We start from the raw sequence: 24,095 nt of genomic DNA on the forward strand, positions 1-24,095 counted from the left end.
GCCGTGGATGTTGCTATGACTAATGTATACAATTCTGTCACAGGTTCCACTGAGACAAGAACCGATCCAATCCTGCAAATTTGATCCAAGGGACATTAATGTTTGCAGAAAAGCTCCTGCTAATTTCACATGTTGGATCTTTAGATTACTGCAAACAAGCACATTCTTACTTTTGCAATGGTGAGTAATAAGCCCATGTTTATGTTTTGGCACAATTAGCAACTTCTGTTAGGACTTTTTATTTACTTGAGCCACCCAGCAAATGGAGCACAGAACAGGCATACTGCGTGTTACACACTGTTCAAGAAACAGAGGGAGCAAGAACTTGTGAGAGATCTGCTGCTTCTTTTAGACTTTTAAAAGAGCAGCTGATCCCTGACATATAGCTGTTCCTGTGCTGTTGCTAATATGCTGAAATCAAAAAATACATCACATTCATATGTTTCTTCTGGGATTTAAACCCAAACACTGAACCTTTTCCAAGCTGATATTTCTAGCTCCCCCACTACAATATGAACCTTACTTGCATCACTGCCAACGTTTGTTCATTTAAAACTAGGGATACTCACCCCAGCAGAAGGCAGCTAGGATTCAATTCATTCTGCCTTGGGCAGGATGTGCACCAACACTTAGCACAAAATCCCAATGAATGTTGAAGAACTTATTTTAAAGTAAGATCATTGAACACTGAGTTCGTAGTGCTCCATGTTAGGAACGACCTGTGGAGAAGCAGTCTATGTTTTTGTGGGAGAAGCTAGGACTTTGTGCAAGATTAGAGTCCAGCAGTGTGCTATAGCATAACATCCAATGCAGATTTAACCAAGTTACAGCCAAGGTAATAGATGAAGGCTGCAGATTTGAGGGCCTCACACTGAATCACACATGGTCTGACTGCCAGACGTGATGACAGCCTGCCTCTCCCAGCCTCTTCAACTGGAGCAGCAGGTTCTCAGCATTTCTGTGAATCAGGGACTTTGTTCTTGGCTGGTGCAACTACAATACTGGATGTTTTGATACAATTAGCTCATGTCCCTATTTTAGTATATCTCCAGTTTTAGTAAAATGCGTCTTTATTTAATTTGTTGTCATTTAGAAATGACCTTTTTGAGGTAGAGCTTCTCTTTATCATTTTTCCAGCCTTTAGAGGGAAGAATAAAAAGTAAGAAAATACACAGAAATACATGAAAGCTTTAGCCAGCTGAAATCTAGTGTGTTCTGGTATCTATCAGTTTAAACTGCCTACTCAGTAGCACACACTATTCACAAGCTTGCTTACCTGTGCAAACCACTGTGTTAACAGCAGGTCTAGGTTTCTACATCACACTGACCATGTGATAAAACCATTTAAATGCAGCTAATTTCCAAATAAATTTATTTACTGTGGCCAAAGCTACTTAGCCATGTTGTCCTGGCAGTTTCTCTTCACTTCCCAAATTCCTTTGGTCGTGTCCCTTTCTCCCACAGTTGCTCTGCTTCTTTCCACACATATAAAAATACGATGGCTCCTCCAGGTAATGCCTCCTGCTACGTCCTGATAAAAGAAACTGAACTCAGACAGAATATTTGATGGGCTTTTCATGCCCATTCTCTCTGTGACCAAGTTCTCAGAACTACATAAAATGAGTCAGAAGAGTGCAGTCAGTCCAAGTTGTAGTTCTGCCCATTATTTTCTGCATCATCATATTCTCTCTCAGCTTCATCAGCTGAAAAACAGGGCTCATAATATTTCCTTACCTACAAAAGCTGTTAGGAGGATTACTGCATTGTTGTGAATTCCACAGATGAAAGGTAGTAAGAAGAACAAACTGTAATTATGATTTCAAACCTCTACCCTAGACCTGTCATCCTTACCTTACTGAATAATGCTTACTCAAACAAGGAAATTCTGCCACTATGGTAAAGAAAATCACGAGTGAAGATGACTCTCTTTTGCAATAAGAGCATTTATTCCCTTATGTTCAACACCCTTCTGTCTTCCACTGGGACAACTGGAGTTTCACTTAATTGCAGCCACTTATTGTACACTCTTATGCAATACTCTATTTGAACACTATTGTTTCAAACATGACTGTAATAGAATAAACTCACTTTTTGTAATGTATAATGACATCCACTCTGACAATAGCAGCTCCTGGTAATAGGATTTACCCCAAGTCTGCTGATAGATGAAGTCTCTTGGAGCCTGTGGTGACAAAATGGTCAGTAAGGCCAATTTTCCAGCCTTAAAGCACATGAAGCTCACATCAGCCTTTCACATGTATGTGGGTATACAAAATGCTGAAGGATGAGTCCAAAAATGGAGGAGAGAATATATTGCTGATAAGGTATTCAAACCACTTCAGCAGCTTTCTCCACCTGTGATCCTTGTGTGGTTTCCAGGTACAAATACTAACAAAGAGCTCCCATACTATAGGAAACTGCAGTTTTGGTGCTGCAACAAGCACTGAATGGTGAGCTAAAGAATCAGCAGCTTACGATTAGTGCCTATAGCAACTGTCAGGAAAATTAGTGCTCTCAGCAGTCCTTGACTATTAAATACTGGTAAGTGCAATCAATGAGGTACTGAGCTTGGTCAGTTCTCATAAAACTTAACAGTCCCACAGAGATAAGTGGCTCTCTGTTCTGTCTACCCTCATTTTCAATTCACTCAAGACCTACCTGTGGTGGAGGAAGCAGAGAAGCAAATAGCCTCAGTGTTGATAAGCCCTGAAAATTGCTCTATTCTTGCATAAATAAGTTTTTCTCACCCAACCCTTTACAGAAAGCTGCCTAGAAGGATGTACTTACATCTTCACAATAAGGGTTAAAAGCAGTGTAATATCAAGGAGTAAATACACTGCAGGTGTTGGTTAACAAGGTACTAATTGGGTGACTGGAGGTGCATCTTAAAAGACCACAGAGGTTAATCAAAAGGCCTTGGGTGCATTTAGGATGCTCCTTTGAGCTTAGGGAGGAGGCAGCAGTGGTGAAAAGCTCTTGTTGTAGTCTTACATTTTATAGTAAAAGCTAAAAATAAGGTATTAATGAATAGGCAGGGTGTTAGATCCTGAGTGTGATATATAGCAAGACTGTTCAGAAGCTAATTTAATGATTGCAGCTATCTCTTCCTCACCCTGCATGCTCTTACTTTTGGCTTTTACCTGTGCTTAGTTATTCTAATGTCACTGTACTGGGGCTTCAGTTTGCAGACCTGCAGGTAGGTGTGTGAGCAATGCGTATGTTCCAGTTTGAAAGCTGATAACTGAAATCTCAGGGACACGAATTGGCCTTCCAGCTCAGTTTTATACATAAGGAACATAATTTGGGATGAAATTATAACCCCCCCATGCGAATTAAAGGAGTATAAGATGTACTTAACTGTTCTTGGCTTGCTGTTTTATTATGTTCTGCATTGCCAAACATGAATTTCTCTATGTTCTGAGGAAAACAAACAAATGTTTCATCAATGGCTCTTGCTTGTGCAGAGGACCACCCTCCCCAGTTGTTCCTGCTATTTGTGCTTTTTTCCTTGGCCCTTATAGGGGAATGAACCGTTAGGTCAGGGTGAACTGGTGATTGAGCACCTGCTGAAGGGCTGTGGCTGCCCATGGAACACAGGCAAATTGTTTGCACCTGTGCTCCCCTCATGACCAGAAGGGGTGGACCCAGCTCTATAAAGGGCTCATCTAAAGGCCAGGCACTGAAGGGAGAGCATCTCTTGGAGCTGGGCTGCTTCCTGAGGAGTGCTGTGCAGCTAGAGAGCTCATTCACCACCTGGGTGAGTTCAGTTCTTTCTGTGTGTGGATACTGGCCCACCTGCAGATACTTTGCCTGCTTTTGCCACAATCTGCCAGAAGCAGTTTTGCTTCTTATCAGCAGGACAGCCCTCCTGTTGGGCCCCTAATCTTCAAGCAGCAGCAATTTTCTTTTAGGTGTTTTTGGTGTTGTTCATGATTTGGTACCTCTGCAAGTTATGGCAGTCACAAATTCATACAGGCATGTGTTGGAGCAGAGCATCTTATTCAGAAGAACTGACCTGATGTTTTTCAGAAATCAAATGCTTTGATGTATGTTTATTCTTTTAGGTTTGCTTGGGAAATAGTAATATAGGAGGATAATGAGAAAAACTAAGTGTTCAAAGTCTGATCCTTCCTTACATCCCTGATGCAAGGTGCCTGAGGTGCTCTCAGGCAGGGGGGAATTCAAGTGATTTCAGGTGGGTTCTTTCACTCAGTCTGACAGCATGGAACGTATGGCAACCGCACGCAGGGCAGCTTTAGTGAAAACCAGCTTGCAGCATGTGGAGGTTTGCATAAAGAAGTTGCAGGAAGCACCTCTTTCTTACTGTTTGCGTGCCTGTGCTCCCACAGAGGCTGTGTGCTCTGGGTGCGGAGGGCACTCAAGTAGCTTTTGGGTACCTGATGAGCAGGTCAGAAAGGCCAGTTGGAAGTGGCCCTGATGTGCAGTTTGGCTGTTTGTGAAGATGCAGCTTCCAGTCCTATCTTAAAGAGTAGTTATGTCTGGGAGAGGTGAGGTTGTGACACATCTATCCCTACTGAATTCGCACCAGCTTTACAGTGAAGTGCAAAAAACCCACAAACTTTTGGGGTTTGGTTAAAGCGTCTGCACAGCTTTGGTTTCATCCTGAGGCAACCACACATCTGGCTAAGCAGAATTTTCTAAAGCATCTGTCCTCTTGTCTGTGCAAAAATCAATCTTCAGATGCTATCAGGCAGTGTGAGAAGTCCCAGCTCTGTTGGTCTCATTCTTTTGAAAGCTGATCTTCTGGAAATGAAGCCTTCCAGTGAAAGGGCCTCCACCGGATGGTTACAATAAACTGCTTTATTAATTGGCGTCACCTCATGGCTGGCTGTGTGGCAGCCTGCTGGATTATGTGTCCACAGAGAAATCCCATCACTACTTTGTATTTTATGTTGGCACTCCAATGTTTCCCCTGGATTCAGTTACTTTCCAACACTTTTTCCTTCTGTGCTGCAGCAATTGAATCATATTTCGGGTTGCAGTGGTCTCTTCTTCAAACTCTTTTTCTCCCCTCATTGCATTTGTTTGCTTTGCGGTATAGGCTGCTGGTCTTTGATTTTGGAGTGTTTGTTTTTATGTTTGATGCTCTTTATGGAGCGTGTTTGTGAAATTAGTGTTATTTTTATTGCGTGCGTTAGATTACGATCACCAAAACAGCACTGTGGGATGCACTCAGCAGCGCGTGCTGCGTCAGGTTTGGGGTTTTCTTGTGTTTCTTTGTGTTCAAGAAACGTTTGGACGTTGTAGGAAGGTTTAGCGGGGAAACGCTGGTGGTGGGCGGTGATGTTGGAGGTCTTCCCCAGCCTCGCTTCTCATTTGTTTGGGTGACTTACTACTCCAGCTCGCTCTGCCCGCGTTCTATTTTTACCGCAGCTCGTATTTGTTGTTGCGTAATAAAAGCGAGCGCGCGTTACCCAATGCAAACCGCGCTTAAAGGAAAAAAAAAAAAGCAACAAAAAACCCACGAGCGAAGCGCAGCGCTTCCCTCCGAGCTCTCGGCTCCCGCCGGCGGGCAGGGCTGGAGTTCCCACCGACCGTGCGGGGACCGCGAGGCGGGCGGAGGGACGCGGTGCCGCCTGCCGTCGCCCTCCGGCTCCCCGGGGCGCTCCGCGGCGCGCAGCCCGGCCGTGCCCGCAGCAGAACAGCAGCCGGGGAGCGGAGCGCGGCCGGAGCTCGGTGGGACGCGGCGGCTCCTGGGAGCTGTAGTCCGGGCCCCGCCGCCGCCTCCCGCCCGGCCCGGCCCGGCACTACGGGCCCCACACGGCCCCGCGGCCGGCGCATGAGCCGTCGGCCGCCTTAGCGCATCTATTCTGCTGCCTTGCCGAGGATAAAAAGAAGAGCAACTGGAGGGACTGTAAGGCAAACGTTGCTGGAGCTGCCGGGGCAAAGTAATCTATTTAATCTTTCCCTTTATTTGTTAGATGCTCGGGGGTGCGTCGCTAGCATTGGGCCACGGCTTCGGGAGGGAGGGGGGCCGGGAAAGAAGGGAGGGGAGGCAAAACCCACTTGGGAAAGGCCGACGCTGATTTTCTTCTTCTTTTTCCTCCCCTTCCCTCTTCTTCCGCTCCTCCACGGTGCGGAGCCCCGCGCCGCTCTCCGCAGCCTTTGTGCGCCGCGACAAAGCAACAAAGCGCGGCCGGGCACAGCCTGCCCATTGATTTCCTCCCGGCCCCGCCGCTCCTGCCCACCCTTTTCTTCTTCTGCCGCTTCTTCTCCTTCTGCTCCCCCTGTCGCCTCGCCCAGCCCGAAGCCGCCCTGCCGGGTGCGCACCCGTTCCCGGCCCCACCGAGCCCCGCGCAGAGGAAATTTCTTTCTTTCTTTCTTTCCTCTCTTTTTTTTTTTTTTTTTTTCTCCTCCTTCTTCCCCCTCTCTCGCTCGCTTTCCCTCTCTCTCGCTCTCTCTCTGCCCGCCATCTTTTGAAAGGGGAAAAAAAAAAATTAGGAGCGAGGGAAAATAAGGGACTGTAGGCGCTCTTAGAAAATAAGAAAGGGGGGGAAAAAAAAAGGGGGAAGCAGAGACGAGGAGAAAAGAGAGAAAGAGGGGGGGAAGCAACACGGGTGGGGAACAGGCGCTGGGGCTCGGGGCGGCCGGGCGGAGCGGCTTTGGGGCTCAGCCCGCAGCTCCCGGCCATTTCCCGGCGCCCCGGAGCCGCTCGGTGCGGGGTTCGGCCGGCGGCGATCCGCGGGACTCGGGCTGCACGCGGGGAGCGAGGGTTTGTTGCTTCAACTTCGCGTGTTTCCGCGGTGTGCGCGGCGACGTGGCTCGCGGGTTGGAATAAAATGCAAAACTTCAAACCGGCCGTGCTTTTTTTTTCCTTTTTTTTTTTTTTTTTTTTCTACTCGTTAGCTTTTGCACCTCTCTGGGCGCCGCTGATAGAGCGTTGTTTGTAGGCTGCTTGGTTTCACTTTCAGACAAAGCTGCAGTGTTCAGGTCGCGGATCTCCGAGCGTCTCTAAACTGTGAGGCTGAACCCTGCAGGGTCCCTCCGAGTGCCAGCAGGCGCTGGGTGCGCTGGGATAGCTTTGGGTGTCTGCAGAAAGCAGAAGTTGCTGAAATAAACTTCTTTTTCGGATAAGCAAACAGATGGGCTTCACTGATACTTGCGATGTGTATAAATGCTGTGTGTAAGTTGCTCGACGTTGGTAAACAGTAGGTTGGGGGGGTAATGCAAATAGCAGTGCACACCTGCTGTTGCTTGCTGGGAATAGAGAAGTGTGTTTTTGTAGGCTTGTTAGTGCTTTGAATGTGTTCAGTGTGTGTGTGTATGCTAAGGGGGTACCTCTAAACCGGGGATTTGGGATTGACACCGAAAGCTCGTCCCCCATTTGCTCAAGTGGAGGTGTTACAGAGGACCCTGACTGCTGCGTGTGCTGCAAAGTGAGAAGCGTGGGGTGGACAAGAAATCCCCGCTGCAGTCTGCTTGCACTACAAGCACCAACCCACGGTCTGTATTGCTTGCAGCTCCCAGCAGCTCGGGTGTGCTGTATGCAGAGTGCTGCCTGCTGCTGTTTTGTTAGCTGAAGTTTAGGGAGTTCTTCTGAAACAGTGTAACTTCTGGCCTCCCGGCTTTCCTTTTTCTGAAGGAAAAATGCTAAGCTTGTATTTTCTTTCCCTTTACTCCTTGCTGGTTAAAAATACACACTAGTGCTTCGAGACCACGCTTGGTAAAACAGTTGAATGGAGGTTAATGGTGTTATTCAACATTCAGCATCAGCTTGATTGCAATATTGTCTTCTAAACTCTATTTGCACAGCACTGGGTGCTCAAGCTATCCCACTGAAGGATCGTTGCAATGACCTATGCCTGCAGAGTTTAAGAGTGCACCTACAAGTAGAATGTGTGTGAAATAGCTGAGGTTTGTTCTCCAAACTGACTTTGGTGTCTCAGCTGCATTAATCATAAATAAAAACTAAGCTCTATTGCTGCTGGCAATAATTTTGACACTTTAGCACTTTCAGCAAATGCTGGTTTGGTTGGTGTCTGCAAGTGCAGTGCATTTCAGTGGGCTTTGTAACTGGAGTTTCCTTGGGTTGCTGTAATTACATCAGGAGCAATGACTTCAATCACAATTAATAATCTAGCCAAATACTGCCTTCCTGAGCTAGGATCTGCTTGTGATGTCACCCCTCAGCCCCCTAATGCCAGTGGGAGCAGTAGTGAGGTGTCTGCAGCCCCACTCCTGGCCTGCCTGCCCTGCAGCTCCAAGGCTGTGCTTCCCAGAGCCCTGCTCCTTCCCCCCGGAGTAATCTGGGAGCTCAGTGACAGCACAAACAACTCCAAGTCAAATCCCTCTCCCCAGCAGCAGCTGAGTGATGTAGTGGGGGCTCATGTTTCAAAGGCTTAATTACTTTGGCAAAATATATTACTCTGTCGACTTTGGTAAGCTATCAGGTGATTTCAGTATAGACGGAGCTGCACTTACCTAAACAAAGAGCATTTTGGCTCTCGGCACTGCTGTTTGTTTCTTTTTAATCCCAGTTGCTCTTTCTCTTGCTAATTTACAAAATTCATTAATCTGCAGTGAGTTTCCCAATCATTACCATGAACTGCATGCTTTGTTGTGTTGGTTTTGCTGGTTGTTGGTTTTTTTTCCTTTTCTTTTTTTTTTTAAATTACCACATTATTCTCCAGTAATAGCCCAGAACACCACTGCAAGCAATAGAGTTCTGGGAATTAGGAAGGAGCCATTGTTTGCTGTGCTGCTCAGTGAGCTGTCAGGACATTTTGGAAGGATGTGTGCATCTCAAGCTTTTCATTCCACAGTGTCTTACTGTGATGTTGCCGGGTTTTTGTCAGTCATTAGCGCTTGTCAGAGATGAGCAACTTTCTTTGGGGCACGCTAACACTGCATTGAAAGGGAGGAAGTACTCTTTAACCCACTTGCTGCTAAAGCCAACATGAAAAGGAAAGGATTTAAATTCTTTTGGAGAACAGTATGGAAATTCACTGTAATGTGCTGCTAAGGCTGCTTTTTCTCTCAGCTCTTGTTCCTTCCCCCAGTCTTGCTGATAAGGCACCAAGTGAAGAAACACTCGCTTTTTTTGGATTCCTTTCACACCTTGCTGGGCCTCATTCTCTTTCTAGCCTGAGTCTGATAAGAAGACACCATCCTGGCTGGATGTATTTCAGCAACGTCGATAACCTGGGCAGAAAGGAAGGTTTGTGAGCCTGAATCCTTTGCTGAGACCAGGACTTGGCATTTTCCCCTCCACCAGCACTGCAACAGGTGGAACAAAGCAAAAGAGGTGAAAGTTTTATGAAATGGGAACCAACCTGGAACAGCATGAACTGACTGAAATGATTCCTGACTTTATCTATCTTCAAACGTTGAGATTTAGATGCAGTCCTAGCTGATGCAGGTCTGGTGTGGAAATAACCTTGTTTGCTCGTCTCTCCTTCAAATCTTTTTTTTTCCCCATCTCAAGGAAGAAGAGGCAGAGACACATCGCAGTTTTCCTTCCTAGCTTTGAGAGCTCGTTCTACTTCTGAAGTTTAAACTCGCAGCACTTCACTGATGCAGCTGCTCTGATAAGCCTTGCAGAGTGCTCCCTGACACCATCACACCAGCAAGGATGCACTCTGTGTGACTGACTCGACCTGTTGTAACCAAACCCCAGCAGTGCTGGAACAAAGGCACGCTTTTCCTTGTGTAACTTTGTCTTTTTATGCTATCCTTGTATAACACCATGGGAGGTGCCTGGAGGGAATCACACTTCCTCACAACTCTCCAATGTCACCATGCCAAGAGAAAAATCTGTTTTCTAGAACTGCGCTGGCCAACAGATGTCAATAAGCAAGTGGGAAGCTTGCAGTATAGTGCTGGTTTGCTGATAGCGGACTTGGAATGCAGACATCTTCCTTACCAAGGCTGGTCTGGGGGCTCTGCTGTACAGTGGGCAGTATGGAAACTGATCTGCTGAAAATACACTTGTTTTATTCAATAGGCAGAAGAGTTGTTTGTGGGTATAAGAGAGAAAGCTCTTTCTTACTGGAAAGCCTTGCCTTTGGGTGTTTGCAGTTCTGCTTCCGATCTGTGAAACGGCTGCAAAGTGCAGCTCTTCAAGTTGCTGTGTGAAAGAGGGTCTGCTCCCCCAGGTTTTTGCTGGAGTGCTTGTGTGAATTGTAGTAGAGGTGAGCAAGTGTGCCAAGAGCACAGCTCCCTGAGTGGTCAGTGGAGAGAGCTGTGTTCCTTTCCCCATTGAGCAGAGTGGGAGCATCCTTCTGCCTGGGGGCAGGCAGAGGGGCACCTTCCTGTTCCTGGTTAGCTGCATAGCTCCCTGCATAGGCAGGGATAATAGAATTCAGAATACATTTTCCCCCCCTTTTTTGCTGACTGCTTGGGAGTTTAAATGAGATGCATAAATGCAGGCAGTTGGAACTGCCTTATGTCCTTTTGAGGAGTGACAGCAGCTTAGCTAGCACAGCTGATCACACCCGAGCTGACCTGCAGCTTCCTTGCATAGTTGGGCAAATTTACAATCTATCCAACCTTAGCTAAAGCAGTGAGGCACCTTTCACGTGCAATAGACCACCTGTACTCTTTTGCACTTGTTTGCATGTATTTACTTTGAGTTAATACTGCCTTATCCTGGGACAATGCGTTTGTTAGGACGAGGTGCTTAAATCAGTATGGAAACAGATAAAGCTAAGTTGATGCAACCTGTCTAGGGGAACGTTGGTAGGGATGAACAGTGGTCATAAATAGGAGGGCTGCAGCAGTGTGATACATTACTGCTCATCTGTCAACCTGCAGTAATTAACTTGGTGGGTGGGTGTACTTGCTCTGCCCCATTACCAAGTGTAACATTACTGTGGCTCAGCTAACAAGTAGTAATTTTATGTCATAGTAATTCCATCCCTTTCACTTCGTTGTCCATCCCCTCAAAGCCACTTGAGTGTCGTATACTGCTTTAGATAGACCTCATCTGCTTGGGAAAGTTGTGGTTCACAACTCAGAGCACATTTGAAACCAGCAGCAGCTGATCCGTGCTTACTCCACTTTCAATGTTTTACATCCTAAAACAAACCTGCTCTAAATACAGTATAAAAATGAGTTTTAAAAAATGCATAGAAGGCTGCAATGATGTATAGTGTGTACTATAGAGAGGTCTGCTGATGAAAGAAGGTATTTTTCTCTAGTGAATCTCTTAGATAGTTATGCTGTGTACTGTGAAATGCTTGTAATGAGTTAGTGTACCAATCTGTGTCTGTTTGTTGAAGTCTGCCTTCTCTGACAGTGTTGGCTTGGAGGTAACCCTGAGGATAACATCTGTAACACTTGTAAGTGGTGTTGGTGATGCTGGTGTGTTGTCATGCAGCATTAAGAACTGATGTTCTATGGGCTATATGAAGAGACTAATGGCTTTGTTAGTGAATGATAGGGGAAGTATTTGTATCCTAATTTTCATGTGGGGAACTGAAAAACCCACAGAATGGGGAGTCAAGGACTGAGCTTGAATATCAACATCCTGATTTCTAGCTTCTTTTTTGTAATTGTTTGCAGGTATAGCAGAAACTCTGAGATACTCTGCCAAGGGGGAAGGATTCACTCTCGCTTTTTTTCCCCCCTTTAAGATGTGTTTTGTGTCCAATAATCTGTCTTTGGAAATGGAAAGAGCAGAAAAAGAAGCAATTGTGACACAGCCTGTTGTGGAAAGGTTTTGTATATTCGATTCACAGTGTGCTGAGTCAAACTGAACAAATAAGTTTTTGCTTTCATACCCAAGGTACGCAGAGCACCACGTGCTGGTTAAAAAGGGGCAAGGGCAGAGTCCTTCTCAGAACACAACTGTTTAACTGCAGATCTCATCCTTTAAAAAGCGGAAAAAGAGGATCCTGCGTGAGTGTGCACACACTGTAATCCTGTTAAGAGTTCTGAAGCCTTTGTGGGTGTTGCCATGTTAAGCTTTAATGGGCGTACATCTGTTTCTATTATGTCTGTATCATTTGAAGCTTGGATTGGTGACAGAGTGTTGTTATTTTTTAAATAATACGGCTGGAAAAATGGTTCACCAACCTGAAATTGGCATGGCTTACTTCTGGAGTCACAGGATGAATCTGCAGTAGTCTCATCCATAGGATAAATCACTCTTTGGAGAAGTTTGGCTGTAGAGTAATGGATGAGCAGGAGGAGTTAGGAGACGGAACTTTGAAGGGAATGGATGTGGTGCAGATGGGGAAGGAGGCTGATGCTGACCTGCACCGTGATTCTTTTCCCTTTGACCACTGTGTCTTGCCAATTTGTGACACTTGCGAGGCAGCTGGGAATACTGGTGTGAAGGGCTGTTAATAGTGGGTGACTGCAGTTCAAACCCAAGCGAGCGAGTGGATTTGTAGTTCTGATTGATTCAATTAAATGCAAAAGCAAACATGAATAGAGGTAGAACAGTAGATTCTGTCCATCTGCGAAGTTTAAAGTGGTAATACATATCTGGAACATCAAGAGAAGGATGCAGCAAACAGTTTTTGTGCTGCTTCTGAATTTGCAGTCCAGTGCTCAGAAGTTGTGACCAAGTCTGCAATCTTCTGACTACATCAGCGATGTTTCTGAACTCGGTATTTGTGTGAACATGGGGATTACTTCCTTCCCTTCACTGGGATTCTGCTTCTTAGGGTGGTGTGTTAGGAATTACGATGAGAGACACCAAACATTGTACACCTTATGGTTGTACAGTGGGAATTGTTCTGCTGCCGTCCTGTAATGAAGATGTATCTTCAGGTCTGGGCAGTGTTGTCTAGATTAACTGTCTACCCTGACAGTGGGAGTGCCCACCAATATATCTCTTTCTGAACAGACTTTCCAACTCCAGATAGTGCTTAGCCTTCTCTGTCATTGCATCTCTTCCTAACGGACAGCTCAAGGGAGAGGGACCCAAAACTGTGCATAGCCTGAGTTTGTGTCTTTGCCCAAACCTTCCTTAGCAGTTTATTTTGATGGGCCGATTAGTTATCTCTTCTAGGTGATAAATCTGCAAAACCCATCTGCAGAGTGGTGTGGAACCACAGAAACCATGCAGCTTAGTAAAGGGGAGATTTGCTTAGTGCTGTGCAGGATGAGACTTGAAGCGGTTACTGAATCCACGGAGATGCTGAGATGTTTGCTGTCTGTGTTGTTGTTTATACCATGCTTCCAGTGTGCTTTCAGCCTCCCCCGGGACCCTCTCCATCCTGCTGCTAATGTGCTGGGAGCTTGCATGGTATGTGGCTGTGTGCCAGCACGTGGTTTTTGCCTGGTGTCCAAGGCTGCAGGACTTGTAGTGCACATAGGCTTTTGGAGGACTGCAGTAACCCCTACAAACCCCTACAACATTTTTGCAAGTGCTGTTTGCTTGTTTTCAGGAATTTCCCTGCAGAGTGAGATCTCAAACTGGGTGAAATCCCCCGCTCGAATGCCCAATACTGAGTAAACTCTTTGAACTGTCTGACACTTTGTCTCCCACTGTAGCCTTGTTAGCAAAACTGCATGACTCGACATCTGCAAAACTGACCTGTGGCTGAATTGAAATTCGTCTCTCTGTTTTTGGGGAACCACAAGAAATAGCGGAAGAAATGTCCAAAGGTCATGCTGCCCTTACCTGCTCCAAAGCAAGATGAACCACACCTAATCCATTGCAGAAGCAGGTTGTCTAAGCTCTTTTCAAAAGCAAATTCAGAGCTATGAGAAGAAACTTGTTATACTGTGAAACACCACTCTGCAGTTGAAACTGCAGCCTTTAGAAGGAAGTTGAGCCCTACTGGTTTGTGTTGAAGGTATGTGACATGTATCTAATTCTTCCTCAGACTCAATTAGAAGGTGCTTTCTGTGTCGTTAGCAGCTCAGTGGAGAGAAATGCTTCAGCCTGTAATTATCAGAAAGGCCATCGTTTTATTTGGGGTATCCAGCAAAGTGCTTGTAGACCACAGTAGGTTCTCAGTCAGGATAAAGGAACTCTTGGGTTTCCCTGATTTTCAAGCGTGATGTAAGCTATCTTAAAGCAACCTTGTTTGTGGGGTGTGCTGAGTGTGTATTGGAGCTGAAAGCCCTTGAAACTGCCAGTTACACCTCTGGCTAACTCTTATCTACTGGTTAGGAATGGACAGGCTTCTGGCTGAGGAAGCACCTGCTCCTATAACAGCCAAGGAGAGACCAAGGGTAGGAAATCCGCCTGTATAATCTGATGAGCATTAAACTAACCAAGTCAAAAACTAAGGAACTGAATTAATCTGCTGCTCTTTCTCCCTCCCTCATACAGAGGTAAGTTAAGAGTGCAGTTCCATCTCAGTCTCAGGATTTGACTGGGGCTGTGCTCAAAATGGTATACAAAAAACCCCCCCGATCTTTGATATGTGGAGTTAACAATATAGGAGATAACAGGGGCAGCTGGGTAGCTGCAGTATGCTATAGGAGCACTCCAGCCAAATTCCCATTTCCTGCATTGAGGCCAGGTGCAAATGCTTCATCCCCAGTCCTGAGGGGGTGGCAAGCTGTGTGCAGCAACCATGTGTCTGCCAAGGAAGCGCTGGCTGATAAAGCAGCTTGTCTGCCCTCAAGTCTTGGTCTAGGATTGCAGCTCCCTTTGCTTTCAAAGAGAACATCCCTGCTGACATGGAGTTAGTAGGCAGTGAAAGCTGCCTGAAGCTCGATTCCTAGACAGGGCTGTGAAGGAAAGCAGAGTGGGAGGAAGAAGAGGGCATGCGCCAGCTCTGTTTTCTTTTGGGCAGCCTGAAGGAGTGGTGGTGTATTCCTGCTTTCTAAAGCCATAGACATGAAATGGCTGCGGATGACTTCACAGTCTGATCTGTTTTGACAGGTAGACTTTTGGGGCCATACAGTTTATGTACTACAATGAGTGGTGATATAATTGTCTTCAAAACCAATGAAAATCAGTCCTGGGACTACAAAGCTGCCTGGATCTGAAACTTGGTTGCTCTAGGGACTCTTTGGACTGTGTAGTAATAGTAAGGCTTGGAGTCGACCCAGTAAGCCTCTGTACCTGCATTTCCTTTCTTGAGATCATTTATTTTAAAGATAGTGGAATTTACTACCTTTAAAAAGGAAAAAGAGACTTCTGGGTAGGAACATGATTACCATCAGTTCCCAGTTTTTGGATGGTGTTTCATTTACCCCCGTGTGATTTCTGGGCTCTCAAGCAAACCAAATTCACATGCTGCCTCTTCTAAACTTTGTCTGGCTGCTGTTAAAATTTAATGCTCTGTACTTTCAGTTCTCTGCCATCCAACATCTCCCTGCTAAAGCGGCTCATGCACTGAGTAATGTATATGTAATCACAGTGGCAGCAAGAAAAGGAATCTTTTTAATTAGGCAACTCAGGAAAGGCCGGAAAGGCAGTTCTGCTCACTGCCTGTTACATGTTTTATTACCAAATCCCTGTGTATGTGTCTGTCTTGGAACTTGTGTTTGTGGGAATCTGATCTGCTGGCAATCTTTCCCAGAACACTAATTTCTAATTTCTGCACCTCAGAAGTAGTAGGAGTGTGCTAAAGCTCTCCCACGGCTGGAAGAAAGCCTGGGCAACACGAGCATGTGCCTGCTGCTTCTCTGAGATAGAGGATAGCATATGGTGGCAAATCTGACCAACTTTTCAGCTATTGCTGCTGCCTGGGGAAAGGGAGCAAGCATCTGCTCTGGTTGCTGCACAGAGCCTGGGTGGGGAGCAATGCTTGGAGCTGCAGAGAGCAGTGCCTGCTCCCACTGCCGGCTGCTTGATCGTGATCCTGCCTCCCTCCTGCCTGCAGAAAGCCTCTACTTCTACCTTCCACACTGATGATGTTTCTCTGAGCGGCTGCAACCTGTGCTTTGGGGCTGTGCTGCAGCCCTCATCGCTGCAGCGTGCAGAGAGCAGCAGCTCCTCGAGGTAGGAGCAGGGTCTCACTGCGTGTCTGCAGGGTGCCGAGGGCCCTGATCTGCACGGCCTCTGTGCCACCAAAATGTAAATAGTGGTGTGTAGATAAAGATGAGGTCAAGGAACATCTCTTCAACTTGATAATTTTCCCTGGTGGGGAGATTTGTCACTGCTTCTGGCTGGGCTGGAATCACTCCAGGTTTTGGTCAGTGTCCAAGTAACTGTGCAGAAACATTATATGACATAAAGAGTTGTCAGGCTCGCACGATAACACAAAGCTCGCTACCTTCTAATTTTGCAATCAAAACAAATAGTCCCCTGTGCTGCAGGAACAGCAGCGAGGGAATGAGCCATCCATTAAATGTTCTGCATTGCCAAAGGAAGTGGCAGAACCGTTAGCTGAAGCAGCAGGCTTACTGGCACAGCGTGCATTTCATGGGGCTTTATGGCTTCTTTTAAAATAGTCTCCACCACTGCAGACAGCCTGTGGGCTGCATCAGCTGAGCAAAACGTTATCCTACTAGGACAGGGAATTATTGTTGTGTTTGGTTTTGTTTTTGTCATGCCAGCTGTCTCTGCACTGACTGACCAATGCAAGCAACTCAACGAAATAAAAGTTTAAAAACAAACAGAAAACCAACCTTCCAACCTAGCTGCGCTTTCTGATGGCTGGTTTGGCTGAAGGACGAGCTAAACCTGGCAGCTTCGGGATTGCAGCTTAGCAGAAAAGGACAGGCTTGTGAACTCCAGAGAAGCAGTGTTTGTTGGAGGGTTTGAGTTTAGCTTTTAATTATCATCTCTAACTCAGATGGATAGGAATAAGGGGAAATACACAATGTTAAAGCAGTGTATGCTCTTCTATTTGTGATAGCAAGAGGTTGTACTTCAAATCTGTAATATTAAAGGTGTAGTTGTGCAGCCAGAAAAGTCAGGGACAGCTTCTGTCACGTGAACACTAAAGGTCTGTAGAACGAGGTAAGTTAATTAAATTAACTTAATTTAAACTTCAGTTATTACTCCAGGGCTAAAAAGCCCGACCTTAGACCCTCACTGGAAGATGGCTGTGCAGAGAGTGGTTTTGGCAGTCCTCTTTCCAGGTCTGTGCAGTACTTTGTGCACTGCTGCATTGGTTCCTAACTGTGCTCTCTTGGAGTTTAAATCACTATTGATGCTAACGCAGAGTATAAAGATGCTGGAGTGCTTAGACCAGAGCTGTTTGTTTTTAATTCTACCTGTAATGGTAGAAAATTCATTTGTTTCCTTATTTTGTTTTTAATGAGTGAATCTATTTAAAGTGGATGATTTGAATGAGAAGATGGGCAGGTTGTGCCTTTCCTCATTTAATAACTGAGACCTGACAGCTAGGAGATGTCTCGTGGAAAGCCATTGCCTATCTGAATTCACTGTCATGCACTCTGTTAGGAAGTGGGATATTTCCAAAGCATTTGCACTTCAGATTTCTCCTAATCCTGCTTTTTTTTTTTTTTTGCTTCTTTAAGTGCTATGTTGAAACTAAAAAGGAATCTGACATCAGGGCAGCTTCCCCTGCAAACAGTGAGGAATCTGATGGAGCGAGGGTTAAAAGGGTGCCTGCAGCTGCTGGGCACCCAGAGAAGCAGTCCCTGTGTCACAGAGCTGCCAGGTTCCAGAGTGCTCTCCTGGTTACAGAGCTGTTGGGTACCTGAGTGCAGATAGCTCTGCTGCTTGGACGAGCCTGGAAAGATGGGCACCTCAATATCCCTCTCTGTTGCAGGTCTATTTGTTTGCACACATCTATTTTTGTAAGATTCCCCTAAATTAGGTACCTGTTTACTCCTTGCTGTCATCTAATCAGTGACTCAAAGGGTAAGGTGGTGTTCTATATTTAGCCCAGATATTTAGCAGAGATGATTAGGATTCTATTAAGGAAGAGTTATTTTTCTAGGATGTCTTGGCGTGTTCTCCTTCCTTCTGTATCACTGCAGTTCCCATCTCAGTTCACATCTCTGTGTGAGAAGGAAGCATATGTCAGTGAGAGTATATCTGTGGTTTTCTGAGCATATTTCACATAATTTGCCTCTAGAAAGTGGCTGTGGTCTGTTTGCCAGAAGAAGGGTAGCTGCAGTTCTGATGTGAATTGAAATATCGAATGTTTATGGAAGATGACACAGCAGAGCTGTTTACCATATGCTATACAAGAGGCAGTGATACTAGACCGACCGTTTGTTTTTCCCCTGGAGTTTGCTAGGGAAAAAATAGAGCAACGTAATGCAATATGTTTATTCTTCCATTTTTCATACGTCTCCTTGAGTGCTCATGACTCTGGTCTTTTAGCCAAGCCATGGGGAGCAGTGTAAGTATAACACAAATGATTTACACTGAGCCTATATCTTGAGATTTCCATATAAAACTGGGGCCCAGGCAAGGGGCTGCAGTAATAGGCGTAGTTAAGACATTTGCTATTCAGCGTGCAGATAGCTTCCAGTTAGGATGTTTCTGGTGACTCCTTTCATTTGCAGCTGATCCTAGCACTCTTTGCAGGCCCATTCTCTTCTCTTGAAGGGGATCCTCTGACAGCTGGAGCTGCCAGCTCTTGATTCTGAGATGTCAGACTCGCCATTGCACCAGCATGGGGATGTGCAAGCAGGCTCAGTGCCAGCAGCACGGGTCTAGAGGAGGCACGGCTGTGTTTACCCAGAGCTGCCTGCTATGGATTTACTAGCTTGAGTCAGCACATTTGTGGGAGTGTCTGCATTACATCCCAGCTGTGTTCTACCCTGTGTTCCTGCACAAAGATGCCCTCTGAACTAGGTAAAGCTCACTGACTTTGTGCAGGCTTTGAATTTGGGAATTGCTGTTCCCGCTCTCTCTCGTGTCTTGAGCTATGTTCGTCATCAAAGTAACAAAGTTTGTTATGGAAGATGAGGCAGATAGGGTAAATGGCCTGAGTTGAGGCATTTCTACTATTGGTAGTGTTTGGATATGCCTACTTCAAATGAATATCAACACTTAAAATGTTGTCCTCTTCCCCTCGTTCGCTTTAGGTTGCATGGTTGGACCCTGGAAATGGGATGTCAGTCCCATTCAGGGAGCATAAAGGAAGAAGGAGGATCTCCCAGTTGCTGCTGCTGTGACAGCGAGTGAGAGCACGAGCAGGAAGATGTCGACAGTCACTTCAGCAATTCAGGCTCCTCAGGGCCCTGTGAATCCACCACCTCCAGAGGTCACTAATCCTAATAAGCCTGGCCGGAAGACCAACCAATTGCAGTATATGCAAAATGTTGTTGTAAAGACCTTATGGAAACATCAGTTTGCTTGGCCTTTCTACCAACCTGTTGATGCAATTAAATTGAATTTACCGGTACGTATCTGTCATGTTCTCTGTGTTGTGTTCTTGGAAAGCTGTGTTAGAGTTAGATTGGTTTTCTGATCATTGGTTCAGGTTGCTTTTGGTGATTACCTTGAATATTCTCAGACTCACCCAACTTAAAGATTGCTTTTCAGAGCTGGAGAGGTGCAGGTCTCTGGAGGAGAAAATCACTCCTTCACTTCGTAGAGGAGGAGAACAACGCACAGGCAAGCTGCCTTAGAGTAACTGAAGCATAGTGCTTCATCTGTGGCTTACCTGCACTTACATCTTCTCACATCTTGTCCCACTTCTGTCCAATCTGAGTGATAGACTGGAAGCCTGTGCTCTGTGGTGCGTTTGACTGGACTCAGTGTCGTTGGTGCTTCATCTGGACCTTCCTCAGTTTGCTGGTGACTTCGGTGTTGAGGGAGATGCTAATACTTTGGAGCAAAATAGTTTCAAATGCCGTACTGGAGGCACAAATAACAGACCAGTTGCATTTATCTATTTGCCTTCTGGGCTTAATTATGTATATCCTGTCTCTGTCAGAACAGAGAGTACAAGGCAGCCAGCTTATTCATGAGTGAACAAAGTTTTCTGATACGCTTTCTTCCAGTGAACAGAACCACTTAACATTTACTTCTTCAAAGTGGTCCTGTGGATGTAAATATCTCAGCAGTGGAGGCAAGCCCCTACCCACCTGTCATATTAAACACAGTGCCCCCCATCTGCCCTGCTGTCCATCCCTCCAGGCGGGCCACTGCAAATCTATTCTGACTGCTTTGAACAGGAGGATTGCATGTAGGATTGAAGGAGCGAGGCTCTGGGATGTGAGATGTGCAGAGCTTTAGTTACCTCAGGTTATGACCTAATTTTATGGACTGGGTCAGGAGTCTTCTGAACTCGGTAATCTTGTTGATGGGTGCTATTTAAAGTGCGAGGCAAAAGAGTGAAACACTTAACACGTGCAGAAGATTCCACTCAGTCTTTGCTCTTTTGTGTCACCTTTTTGTGGATTTTGTTTCTCAGCGATGCGTTTTGAAGTGGTTTTAGGGCAGGTTACCAGAGAATTTGAAGGAGGAGTCAGTTGGAAGAATGATTGTTTTTCACATGTGGTCTAAATCAGATCTGCACAAGTCCAGTAACCAGCAGGATTGCCTTTTCTGTCCTGGAAAAAAAAAAAAAGTGGTTTCTCAGGTTGCACCTGAGAGCGGCCAGGGGCTGCGTGTGGCTTCGTGCTCACATGCAGTGAGAGGCACTGCTGCCTCACTTCGGAATGAGAAAATTACAGCATGTAACCTCGCGTGCCTAGAGTGTCTCCAGACTAATCACAGCCTCTACAAATGCTTGAGTCCAGCCCAGAGAGAAACTAGGTTAACGCATGGAATCCTTTGGAGACCATTTCAAGAGAGTCGCTGGAAGTCGTAGCGCAGTCTTGGCCAGCGCTGCCACTGATAAACTTCTGTAAGTGCTGAGTGTCTAAAGACAGTCTTACAGTAAGGCAGGCAGAAATGCTGTTTCCCAAATTGCTGCCAGTCCTCAGTTCAACTGAACGGCCAGCCAAAGTTAGTGCTATCCCTGTTACCCCGGCTTCTGGTCTGATGTGAGAGTGAATCGCATCACTGCGGTGTTAGCTGGCTGTGAAGTGTGCCAGCCTTCATCATCTGGAGCACCATCCACAGCCTCACTAAGGGGTACTGAGGCTGCAAACTGCTTAAGGGAGAGCTGCTCAGAAAGCGTGTTTTCTTCCACATTCTGCTGTTACTGCCTTCCCTGTCCAGCTGTCCTTATACAAAGCTGGTCATGTCCCAGTAGGCATTTGTATGTGTGCTAGAGTGTGTACTGGGGGAGCTGGGAAAAGCTGGCTGTTATAGAGGGGGTTCTGATGCTTTGTAATTAAGTTCATAATGATGATAAGCTATGAATTAGAAAACAGAAGTAAAAATGGTATTTGCAAAAAGGAAAAAATGGGGATGTGTGTTTTGGAGGGGGTGTGAGGAGAAAGCTGGGAGTGAGATGTGGGTGCACTTTTTTTCTCGTGTCAGGAGATGTAACATCTTTCCTGTTTCTCCAACAGGATTATCACAAAATAATAAAAAACCCCATGGACATGGGGACTATCAAGAAACGCCTGGAACATAACTATTACTGGAGTGCCAGTGAATGTATGCAGGATTTCAACACCATGTTTACAAATTGTTATATTTATAACAAGGTAAAAAGCCTAGACAAGCACCTGGCTGGGGCACTGCCTAGGAAAAAAGCAAGTTGTTACAGCACAAGTTTTAAACAGGGCATCTCCTCTGTGCTACAGGCCCTCCTTGCAAGGATTCAAGATGCCACCAGTTCGAACTGCATCACTTGAAATGCACAGAGCTGTCTTTCTGCCATGTCTTTCTTCCCTTGCAGTAGTTAAAATGGCAAATATGCATATAATTATAAGGCACATTTCTGTTTTGGAGTTGCATAGCAAGTTTTGATTCATTTTCATTTAGGAGCTCTTCAGGATGAGCTGAAGTTTGTGTAATACTCTGCAGGTGTTTTGTGGGCTGTTAATGCTGTGTTGCACTAGTTGTGACTTAGTAAGAGAGAGCAGTTCAGTAAGCTGCATAACTGTGTCCTGTGCTGTATCTCATTCATACTTATACATCTTTGAATTGCCTATTAATGTTTTGGATTTGTCTTATTTGCTACTTTGTTAGGTTGTTAAAAGCTGGTATTCTTTGTTGCAATGGCTTGTCATCGTTGACCCATGTTGGAAAGCAAGTTAAAGTAAACAAGTTAATTAGTTTGAACCACAGGCTATATGTTTACACTTTTCTCTGGGACCTGTTGGCACGCAGGGAGGATGGCTCATCTGTTCCAGTTTTCTGCTTCCACACTGATGCTAGTTATCAGGACTTCCAGCAGAAGCCCGATATTCTCTGGATGAAATGTTTAAAGGCTGTGATTATTACATTCTGCACTAGATTAGAAGAGCAGGAGAGTTGCATGCAAGGAGAGAAAAGAGCTAATCTGTTTATTATCAGGGAATTGGGCACCATCACTTATTTGAAGGGCAGCATCATTGGGGATTTCAAAGTGTGATCTTGTACCTTCTGATGTGTGGATGACACAGCTCAGGCTTGTCTTCTTCCTGCAGCCCACAGATGACATCGTCCTTATGGCCCAAGCCCTTGAGAAGATATTTCTGCAGAAGGTTGCTCAGATGCCTCAGGAGGAAGTCGAATTATTACCCCCAGTTCCTAAAGGCAAAGGTCGTAAACCATCGGTGGGCTCACAGAGTGCAGGTATTTCCCTGATCTGGTGTCAGTAAATGTTACAAGCCTGTTGCTAAGGCCTGACCCATGTTCCAAGCTGTGTGATTTTGCAGATGGTGAGAAGGCTGGGAAAGGAACTGTGCAGTCTAACGGAGCAGTGGAGTGAGAGATATTTAGATAATGTTCACCCAGTGTTTCAGGCCTTGTCTGTCTTACTGCCACTCTGTCATATGAATATCTGTGATGTATCCATCTGCACAGCACATCAGTGGGGAAGGGCAGTGCTGTTGCTTTCTGTATGCAAAGAAGAAACCAAGGCACAGAGAGCTGAGGGAGGTAGACGTGTGCAGGTGTGGTGTGTTTTGCTTGCACTGGGCTGGCCTCAAGCTCATGGTAGGAAGACTCAGGTCAAGTAATTGATTCTCCAGTTCTTGTTGGACCCTGAGTAACAGCACCAGGCAAATCTCACTCTGTGTCCTGTGTGCTCTTCCTGTGGCCATGAATTGGGGACCAATTTTGCCAAGCCCCTGACTGCCCGGTACAGCAGCACCACTGTCACTTTGCTCCCCATGTCTTGTCAGCACTTGTAACCGTCGGTACATCACAATGTGTTTTCACTTTGTCCTTTGAAAGGAGCACAGCAAGCAGTGGCCGTGTCTTCTGTCTCCCCGCCGGCCCCATTCCAGAGCGTCCCTCCAGCCGTGTCTCAGACGCCCGTCATCGCTGCCACCCCTGTGCCAACCATCACTGCTAATGTCCCACCTGTCACTGCCCCACCTGCCGCTGCTCCCCCTCCTCCTGCTGCTCCAATAATGCCCGTGGTTCCTCCTACGCCGCCGGTAGTCAAGGTAAACAGAACTTGGCCTCTTCCTCTTCACAAAGCAATATTGCTAAGCAGTGCTTTAATTTCATCCCCTCGTTGCTGGTTACGTGCAGTATTTCTCTTGGCGTTCGACTCCTTGCTTCTCTGGCCATCGTTGTCCCTTTGGGATGTGCTCAGACGAGTGCTTGCTGTTGGGTTTGAGTGGGTTGGGCAAAGTTTTGCCAGTTTTACCACAGCCCAACTCAGGTGGTGTTGACTGTAATTGCTCCAACTCAATTACAAGCTCTTATCTGACCATAGCCTTAGCCAGGGCGGATGCTTCATGAATCAGAAGGCTATTGGAGATTTCTCCCATTTTGATCTATGTTACCCAAAGCATCTTTTCCCTCCAACTGAATCTCTGATTTTTCCTGGGACTGTTCCTTTAAGATTTGCACACTCCAGCACAGGAGTGTTTCTCTCTGCTGTAAACCAGTTCAAGACAAGCCTGCCACTCCAGCTGGAGGAGATTGGTGTTGCCTGCAGGTTTTGGGTACATTAATTTTGTCTTCCTTACTGAGTAACCTTCTGGGAGGCGTCAATGGTGTTTTGCTATGTTAATTTACGTGTAAGTGAAAATGTTGCTTTAAATAATTGCAGTTTTCCTAGCAAGCTGTATACTGCTTTAAAAAGAGATAAAAATGTACATTAGATAACATTTTTTTGTTCTCTACAATAAGAATTTAAGTGCAGAAGCATCAGCATTCTTGATTTAAGGTTGCATGGGCCAGTGGAGCCACAGAATTTGTTTTCCCTGTTTCACCCAACAGGCTGGGAATTACT

At 45.8% G+C, this 24,095-nt stretch overlaps 1 protein-coding gene and 1 long non-coding RNA gene across 7 annotated transcripts in view; one reads left to right on the forward strand and one right to left on the reverse strand.

The window, feature by feature from the left end:
• Window positions 1-162: 162 nt before the first annotated feature.
• The window catches only part of BRD3 (bromodomain containing 3), a 34,360-nt gene continuing 10,427 nt past the window's right edge, over window positions 163-24,095 (forward strand). Inside the window, exons 1-6 of one of the 6 annotated variants that reach the window (XM_042878733.1) lie at window positions 5,771-5,909; window positions 13,465-13,769; window positions 18,886-19,202; window positions 21,268-21,405; window positions 22,333-22,480; window positions 23,084-23,298. In XM_042878733.1, coding sequence (XP_042734667.1) covers window positions 19,002-19,202; window positions 21,268-21,405; window positions 22,333-22,480; window positions 23,084-23,298 — 702 coding nt within the window. In that variant the 5' untranslated portion in view covers window positions 5,771-5,909; window positions 13,465-13,769; window positions 18,886-19,001. Of the gene's footprint in view, window positions 181-3,604; window positions 3,758-5,770; window positions 5,910-13,464; window positions 13,770-18,382; window positions 18,653-18,885; window positions 19,203-21,267; window positions 21,406-22,332; window positions 22,481-23,083; window positions 23,299-24,095 lie in introns of those variants that run through there. The other 5 variants (XM_042878735.1, XM_042878732.1, XM_042878731.1 and 2 more) reach the window with 5 other exon arrangements.
• LOC122184115 lies at window positions 1,390-2,777 on the reverse strand. Its single transcript, XR_006180485.1, has 3 exons — window positions 2,659-2,777; window positions 2,089-2,182; window positions 1,390-1,531 (listed from the first exon to the last, which is right to left on the reverse strand). It is a non-coding gene; the product is annotated as an uncharacterized LOC122184115 (long non-coding RNA).

Source organism: Lagopus leucura, unplaced genomic scaffold, assembly GCF_019238085.1.
Source record: "Lagopus leucura isolate 7727_CA_CO unplaced genomic scaffold, USGS_WTPT01 Super-Scaffold_100022, whole genome shotgun sequence".
NCBI classification, from domain to species: Eukaryota; Metazoa; Chordata; class Aves; order Galliformes; family Phasianidae; genus Lagopus; species Lagopus leucura.